General features: G+C 33.8%; 1 protein-coding gene across 22 annotated transcripts in view; it reads right to left on the bottom strand.

Annotated features, from left to right (window-relative positions):
* Window positions 1-1,547: 1,547 nt before the first annotated feature.
* The window catches only part of PAPOLA (poly(A) polymerase alpha), a 57,172-nt gene continuing 49,339 nt past the window's right edge, over window positions 1,548-9,380 (bottom strand). For 9 of the 22 annotated variants that reach the window (XM_032624951.1, XM_032624953.1, XM_032624965.1 and 6 more), the window contains 3 exons: window positions 7,712-7,774; window positions 5,787-5,861; window positions 1,548-3,683 (listed from right to left, as the gene is read on the bottom strand). In XM_032624951.1, coding sequence (XP_032480842.1) covers window positions 3,588-3,683; window positions 5,787-5,861; window positions 7,712-7,774 — 234 coding nt within the window. In that variant the 3' untranslated portion in view covers window positions 1,548-3,587. Of the gene's footprint in view, window positions 3,684-5,786; window positions 5,865-7,711; window positions 7,775-9,380 lie in introns of all 22 variants that reach the window. The other 13 variants (XM_032624950.1, XM_032624952.1, XM_032624946.1 and 10 more) reach the window with 4 other exon arrangements.

Here is a 9,380-nt window from a genome sequence, read left to right as displayed (position 1 = left end):
AACTGATTCTACAAATGAGAAACATATCACACAGAATTAAACAGACCACTTCTCTCTATATGACTGAAGGTCATGTTTATTATAGAACACGCTTAGTATTTCACTTGCCAAGTTCAGGTCTGCACTGAGACAGCATCCATTTGTGAGTTTGGTTTGAAGAAAAGCTAACAGAAAAGAAACAGAGTGGAGAATTTTTTTTAAAAAGCGAAACATACAATTCAGGCTAAAAGGTAACTAATTTTCCTTGTACTATTCTTTTATTAGAATTAAAATAGGCAAAAGTATAACCAAAGGATTGTTCAATGCCTTTTTAGGTAAACAGTTTATCTTTTTGTTTGAATGCACTGAAGTGCACTAACAGTTAATATTTCCAGGGCTTGGTCTATGAGTTTGTGTGTGTTAATGATTTATCCTTTCATATATCAATTACTATTTGGAGCTGCTGATCATTTATCGCCACCTTGAGTGCAGCCAGAATTAATATACTACGCAGAGCTCTAAAACATTGTCTGTGTGGAGAAAAAAAGAGGTGTTAATTAGAAAAATACAAACTTTATTCCAGAATATACCCAAAGCCACAAAACACAACTTTCAATGATCATTTTACTAATTCAGCAAGAACCATGAAAAGTCTATGTGGGTGATAGAACTCAGAAAGTTGTGATATTCATCCCCATGTTTAGGTGTCTGTCAAAGTAGAGGAAGTATGGCAAGCTCTATTCTGTAGGTGTTAACAATGGCATCGAGGGTAATTTTTACAATATTTTCCCTTTTACTGAATAGTCCCAAAAATTAAGTGTTATTTTAATAGAAGGTTATTCTGCATTGCTGTCATATATTTTTACATATACTAAAGGTATTAGAATTTGGAATTTCAGCAACGAAAATATGCACAATTGCATGTCCCTTGAAATAACCTAACATAAGGAGGTCCATCCCTCCATTCAAAGCATTTAAGATAACCACACTCAAAAGCTGGCCATCACATGCATACAGAGCAGTTCATTCCTAACCCTGCTAACCCATAGTTAAGTATGTTGACCATTTAAGGGTTTAAGAAATGTAGAATCTGATTTGCGTTTAGTAAAATGAGAAACATAGGATCCTAAATTCACTGAAAAACAACAGTGCCACCTGCTGACATTGGAGATAAAGCACCAACTGCTTTGAAAACCACCAGCTCTGAAAAGGAAGCATATCAACAGTACACTGTCTACATGCATGGAATAAATACAAAGAAAAGATACAGTGTCTATATAAACAGAATAAATATTTTGAAGAGTGGGTCAGTTAAAAGTTAATTATTAAGTGCTACATTCATGTTTTCCTCCCTAATGATCAATTATATGAAAAACAAATACCTGATTATGTGAGATATCAATTAACACCAGGCTGCTGCTAACGGCACAATTAACCAGATATAGATCTTTTCTAAATGTAACCAAAGTAAATTCTTTCGCAAATCTGCACTTAGAGCTATAACTTACAAGTAGAAATGATAATATCACTGAAAAAACCAAAAACAGTCAAAAGAAACCAGCCAACTGTGGGATTGTGCTGTTTTTTTTTTTTATTGTGTTTTCAATGGAGAAATACATCATCTGTTTACAAAATAGCTCTTGAAAAATACAAGGAGTACAGATACTATAAAACAAAGCAAACTCCAGTCATGAGACACTACGTACATCATGCGAAAGCAACAGTCTGATCTCCAGGTTATGAAAACTAGAATTAAAAAGTCACTACACAGAAAAGGTCCAAGTTCCCAGCTTGGCAAAACTTGGGTGCAGTTACATGAAACATTTAATAAACTGAATTCTTTTTCCCCAATGTGTAAACAAAATGACAAGACTAAATCTGTGCCTGGCAATTTCAATCTAACTCTGAAGCTACACAGAACACACAGACACCTTGTAGACTTCACCTGTTAGTCTGACCATCTTTTCTTCTTAGGTGGTAGGAGGAAGGGCAAGGTGACTGTGCAGAGCAAAGATGTGGGAAGTAGAAATACTGTATACTAGACATTACAAAGTATGGTGAAAAGAAAGCCTCAATTAATGCATAGCCTAAGGGGGAAAAGACTACACTCCAACTTCGGAAAATTAATTTAGAAGGATAGGGGAAGAGTTTAAGTAATTGCAGTTTAACATGAAAAATGCACGTGTGATAGAATGGAGCACAATGGAGGATTCATAAAACATGCTCATCAGAAAAATCTGTTAGGTTTGCTTTGTCCAGATTAAGAAAGAATAACTAAGCTTATCAACATCTGGCATCCCTCATATTCTGTAAAGATGAATGCTCTGCTGCTTAATTATGTGGAATTATTTATTGATAGGATAAAACAAAACGAAAAAAGGAGTAGAGAGCTGACTAGATGTCAAGTGCTTGCTAGAAATGATTTTTAAATGTTTCTACATGTAAAATTACTGACAAATTTTGGTCAACCATTTAAAAATAAAAATTTGTTTAAAATTCTTGGAGAAAATGCCGTTTTGCCCACATGTTTAAAATTGAAAGTCAACTTTACTATAGTCAGGAGTTCTGTGGAGTGTACAAAATTCCTCATATTTAGAGATCAAATGGCCGTCCAAGATAGATATCATGTTTCACAGGCATTATTTTTAGTCACCCTAAAATTTCAGCCATGGGACCAAAATTTGGTGTTCTGTGCCATGTGGCCACAGGGTCACTGGTTTCACACCATGGCTTAAGAAAATACTGGCATTTTGTTTTTTATGAAAGAAGTCCTACCTTATGCATACAAGCAAAAAGGGGAAAAGAAAAAGAATGGGGAGGGAGCGAAACCTTTGTTTCAAAGACAAGATATTGAAGGCAAAAGAATATGGAGCTTTAACAAGCTCAAAGAAAAATATTCGTTGGCTGATCGCTGATTCGTATGCACTCTAAACAATTCTATAAATAAAACCAATATAGCATTTCTTAATCATGACCCCCATCAAAACGAAGTATCTCCTAATTATTCTTTCAATGTCAAATATATACCCTAGAGTCGACATTTCATTTTTAAAGGTTACAGCTACCCCACAGATGTACTCTTACCCTTTCTCTGAAGTATAACAGTACACCACTGCACAGTGGCATCCAATTTGAAGACTAATGGTAAAGGAAATTCTTCAGGAAAAAGTGAAAATCCATCAAGCTGAAAATCTAAAATTAGTTCTACTTTCTAATAAAAAAAATACATAAAAGTGCATCATCACAATAAGGAATTCTTATGCCAGTTTGTATTGCAAATTTTCCAAACAATGCAGCAAACATAAACCCAGTCCAGATGTCAATTATGAATACAAATATAGCTTGAGGTTTTTTTTTTTTTTAAAGGCAGTAATTTTTTGAAATAGTTAACGTAACTGTTGCTAACACAATAATAATAGTACTCCTGGCTTCACATACTAACCTGGACTTCCGATCAAGTGCTGATTAGCCCAGTAAGGGAGGTCACAAAGAAAACCTAAATCCATTTTCAGTCGTGTCTAGTCTTGTACCCTCCATTCTCCTTTCTTAGCATTTGAAGACAACAGGTTGAGTTGGCAGATATTGTTTATGGACCCCTGAGGTTGTTTTTACCGATTCAATCTCAGTTTTATTGAATTCTTGATAACAGGAATAGGATTTGCAGGGAGAGCAGGGATATCAGAAAGGTCTGTACTGGATGTTTTCTGAGAATAAAAGCAAAGAACACAACATTGTTCAAAGTACTATAACTTAACAATGAGATTTACTTCCCACTGCTTTACTTCCTAAGAAATAGATAGGACCTTAACATAACTATTAAAAATTTAAAGAAAAACACTCCAAAATGTTTTCAAAATGGAGTGTAAATAAACATGCCTATTACTATGAAATTGTTTGTTCTAACACTTGTAGAAATTTTCAAATAAGTAGCAATATTTTAGTAATATTTTAGCAACATACAAAAACTAATTTCAAATACAGCTTTAATAAACACACTCCTCCAACACCACCTATAACATACTTATTAAGTTCATGTTAAGCTACGTTTACTTGTAAGAACACTAACAGCTGTAATGTTAACTGGCATTGGAGCGCCCCCGTGTGGGAGAATACTTAAAGTTCACCCTACACACAGGAGCAGCAGTAGCAGCTAACAGTAGTGAATGTATTATTTTCTGACCCTGTAAATTAAAAATTAAATCTACACAACTGAGCAATAATTTGATTATTCAAAGTTTAGGGAGGTTTTATGATGTTAAAAACAATTAAATCACAAAGCCTTCTTTAACATCCAAAAACACAGAGATGGCATTTTTAAGTGTTTTATTATGGAAAATTCCAAACATACACAAAAATAAGAGCATTATATAACGAACATCTATGTATTCATTATCCAACTTCATCAACTGTCAGATCAAAGCCAATCCACAGTCCTCACACCTTCACTCCCAGATTATTCTGAAGCAAATCCCAGAGATCCTATCATTTCATCTGTAAATATTTCAAGTTTATCTCAAAACAAGGATTCACTGTTAGACACAGTCACAATATTATAATCACCTCCCCAGAAATAAATATGCCCCTTATGTCACCAAATATAGGGATGTATTTTTTAAAAACTGTTTAAATCAATATAATCATTCCTTTTATATTATATAACTGGGTGATTTTTCTCTCAATGGCTCTAGGGATCTTTTCATTTGAAAGAAAATTCTAATTCCTTATAAAAATATCTAAAAGACAAACACCCACGGGTACGAATCATGATAGTGATGAAGTCAATAAGACAAACTATGAAAATAGTTCCCTAGAGATTAATGTGGCAAACCAAAAGGCATGCAATTATAACCACAGAACTTAAGTCTGACAAGCAAGTTTGTCCATGTATCAGTATCAAGCACAACACTTCCTAATGTTGTTGGGAGTTACTCCACCCCACAAAATTTTTATTAGGTAAAGGCTATGAAAATAAAAGACATTTCAGAAAGTAGTCATAATATTTATATCACTAGGGGCTATGAATGTTAACAGCCAGCAAAAACATGTTGTAAAATGATCACATTAAAGTAACTCTGAACCACAAAGCAGCACAGTATCACTGTCTCATCAGTTCAGCAGCATCACTGGGCGGCAGTTGTCATCCCAGTTATTTTGTAGAGGTTAACCAGTCTAATGTCTACTTAAAGAAAATATTTCCTTTATGTCAGAGTTTGACCTAGACTTTGGAGTGTATTTAATTTGAAAGGATTCAAGAAGAAAACAATTATTTCACAAACAAAATGAAGGTTCACAAATCAATGAAAAGAGTCCAGGTGCCTACTGTATGCAAGGGACTGTCACAAGTAGAATTTCTAGGACGAATGAAAAAATAATTTTAAAGAACTATGGATTACACTAAATTAATAATTGAAAATCGGAGGTGAAAAGTGAGGCAGAAGCACATTTTGAAAATTAAAAGGTATTTTTTAAAAAGTCCATGAAGAATGGTTTTAAGTTCTAATTTAAATTTCACTCTCTGACCTATGAACAAAACCTCTACGTGAAGACTACACATTGTGCAGTGACGGTTTAAATGATCTGCAATATCAAATAGCATGTAAGGGGAGGAGTCAGCATCCTGACAGTGTGGAAGAACGGTTCCATCATATCCAGTGCTACCTCCGAATACAATAAATACATCTGCAGGCTGGCAATTACTTTCACAAAGATAACTTTATTCAACTTCTGGATGTGCTCACTTTAATTCATTACACAACACTAATCTTAACAACATTTATAAAATTCTCCTTGCTTTTTGCACTTAGTACCTGAGAGGCCAACAGGGAAGCCGCTGTCTGAATGGTTTCTGATTGAGTTGCACTTGTCTCTGTATCAAGTTGTTCCTGTGAGACAAAGAGGACGGGGGAGGAAAGAGACTTAAAAAAGGATAAAAGAACATAACTGGGTTTGGTGGCTAATAAAAAAGACAAATTGGAAGACAGGAGGGATCAAGAGAAAGATGTGACTACATTACAAAATCATCATCAAAGGGTTAATCATCAAAAAAAGCCTCGCAGGTTACTTAACCATTTCAGATACACATAAATGTCTATCTGCCTACTTAAACCTTATAAGGCATGGTCAAAATATCTCATGACTTTCCAACCAACTCCAATTTGGACATTGTAAACAAGCACTAATTAAAGACACGTACATGCATATTATAAAACGTTGCCCAGACAATAATTAACAGAATATAAACCCAAGCTCAGCTTTAGCTATGTGAAAAAAATAAAACTCATTCAGTATTATTAAATAAAATTATCCAGAAGCACAAAAACTGCTCCCAGGCCTTTAATTAAAAGTAGAAAATGTCTCTAAAACATTCCTCCTTCCTTTTGGTTTCTCTTGCCCTTCTCAATAGCCAATGCATTGATTCTACTCTAAGAATCATCAGAAAATACAGGGTGAACTGTTGTCATTCCACTGCTCTAACCTTTTTTAAAGCAGTGGCCAAAAATAATACATACACACACACACAAATGAAAACAAACATACAAAAATTTGAATTTCTATAAAACTATATAATAATAATACAGTGAAATACCAAATTTCTCCTATGAAATTGAAAAGGGTAAACAATGTACTAGAAATGGAAGACTGCAGTCTCTCTGAAGCACAACTTAGCAATACATATTAAGTTTTAAAAGCATCTATTTGTCCCAGTAGTCCCTCTTTCATTAATTTATCCTAATAAAATAAACATAAATGGATAGCAGGTATTTAGCTACAGCCAACATTACAGTAGAAAAGGGCAACTTCCTTTTTTAACAGAAACAACTGCTAACAATAGGGAACTGGTTGAATAAAATATGGTAACAGCATTCTATGCAGCTATTAGTAATATATGTCGATTATTCGATGGCATGAACAATTTTTCTTGGTTTACAGAGTGAGTAAAGATTTGAAAGCAAAACGCACTGGTATATATGCACACACAAAATCTATAAAGACACCAAAAGAACACTTGCTAAAATATCTATCATGGAAATCAGGATAATTTGGGGAAAGGAGGAAGATTTCCAGTTTTTCTACAACAAGGACAAAAAAGTTAGAAGTCTTCAGTAGATTTCAGTTTCTGAAAAAATGACGTTCAAAGTCTAATACGTTGGCTAAACCAATCTTTCCTACCCCATTTACCTTGATTCAAGCCCCTTGCGCCACAGCTTCTAGCCAGAACTGTGTGCCAAAAACTGGTTCTCTAAACATACCACACTCTCACCCCAATAGTGAGATGAACTTCTCATCCTGTCCTACCGCAAATCCTCTGTATCCTTCAAGGACTACCCCAAATCCTATGTCTTCCTTCTATGAAGCCTTTACTAATTCTGCAGTCTTGCCTCTCACCACCCCCACCATCCTCAATTACTTTTTCTCTGATAACGTAATTAACCACTTCTACCCCTTATCTTCTCTACTTAAATATAAGTTCCATGGAAAATAGGAACATCGCACTCATCACTCTATTCCATTTGGTATCCATCAGATAACCCCGCATCTAGTAGGACCTCATACACTTGAGGAATTAAATTTCAGTGCTACAAATTAACACTAAAAAGGGACAAACACTTCTCTAAAAACAATACTGAAAACCTAAAACCTATACAACGAAATACAGTGCAATATTATAGACATTTCTATCACATCTCTGTACTCTTAATTGTGTATGTATTCCAAGGCTAAATTAGTATACCTTTGTTTCTGTTTTATCATGTCCACTCAAAGCAAGACAGTTAGCATCTTCACTTGTTTCATCCTGTTTTTAAAAAAAAAAGCTTTATTCTCTAAAATGAAAATTTAGATTATTTGCCAATCAATGCTTTAATTTATAAAATTTTTTAAAGTATAAAAATAATTAACCTGTAAGATCGATCAAGTATGTCCTTAAAATAGGTTACTGGTTCACTTAAATTTTTTTTTTCATTTTAACCAATTTGGCTTCAGTTTCTACCAAAATTTTAAAAAAGAACACGAGGAAAACTGTTATTGCTGATCAACACCACCTGAAGTATATTCCCCAAACCACTAAGTTCATAAAATATTTTTTGTAAGGAAGAGAAAAAAAAGAGTTCCTTGATCAAACAACTTAGGAACTTGGAATACTATCACCCCCTTTCTGGGAGATTCACACACATTAGCACATAAAAGGTTCTGAGAAGTTCTAGAAAGAATCTTTTCTTTAACTTCCCTAAACTTAACCACAGAATTCCCCTGGCTTAGTATGTCTTATTAACATCCTGACGGAGGTCTGAAAAATGTTCTCCTCAGGTCTTATTTTCTTGATTTATTATAATGCTATTTAAAACAAACAACATATTTTTTTGGTAAAGAGGGAAAATGGGAAACCAAAAATGGTTATACTTTCCCATTCCTGCAGTGACTTGCAATAAACATCACTTTCTTAAGAAAAACGATTTCGGCACTAATTTCTCTGCTCTCTTTACTAGGTAGAACTAAAATTTAATTTTAAATGTGGCTTTAAAACAAGACATAGAAACCACGGCTAACCTACAGAGTAGAAAAGATTTAACACCAATATCAACCAATTCCCATAAGAACTTTATTTGTATCCTGCAAACATACAAACATAAAAAATAGTAACGTAAGTTACAACTGGGCAAATTTCAATACCGACTGGATATGTGACACTATGGAATCATTATTAATATCGGTACATATACTGATCGGTGTATACATACACCGATCAGTATATGTACCGATATATATATCACACACAAATATATATGGTGATAATATACTGTAGATGTGTTTTTGAAATATTTATGGTTGAAATGACATGCCTGGGATTTGCTTCATAACAATGGGAAAGGGAGTAGATTTATAGATGAAAGAAGACTGGCCTTGAGTTGTTAACCATTAAAGCTAAGTGATGTAAATATAACTTGTTCATTACAATTTTGTACGTTTGAAATATTCCATAACTTTAAATATATATATACATATAACATCATTTAGCCATATAATTCAGGTGACAAGGCAAACTTTTTTTCTATTTTTATTTTACATTTCTACCATCTATATGTATTTGAAAAGCTTTAGTATGTGATAAAAATTAAGTAGAACTAAAGTAATTGACAATACCTGAAACTCTCCTATCTGTATACATGTTAGTATATTATTAATTGAGTAGGACCAGTGTTTCTTTCTGGTTTACTAGAATTTCTAATACCAAATACTCATTAACGGAGAATGAATGACCCAGTAGGAGACCTTCAAAATCAGAATATTTGTAATAATCTTCTTCAACTTTAGCACCATGAGATTTAGGCCTGGGTTCTAATCCTGGCTCTGACTTTAATTAGCTTTGTAAACAGGAAAGCTACTGAACCTCCAGTTCTTCT

This window comes from Phocoena sinus, chromosome 2 (assembly GCF_008692025.1).
Source record: "Phocoena sinus isolate mPhoSin1 chromosome 2, mPhoSin1.pri, whole genome shotgun sequence".
Lineage (NCBI taxonomy): Eukaryota > Metazoa > Chordata > Mammalia > Artiodactyla > Phocoenidae > Phocoena > Phocoena sinus.
This window is presented reverse-complemented; position numbering and strand designations above follow the sequence as displayed.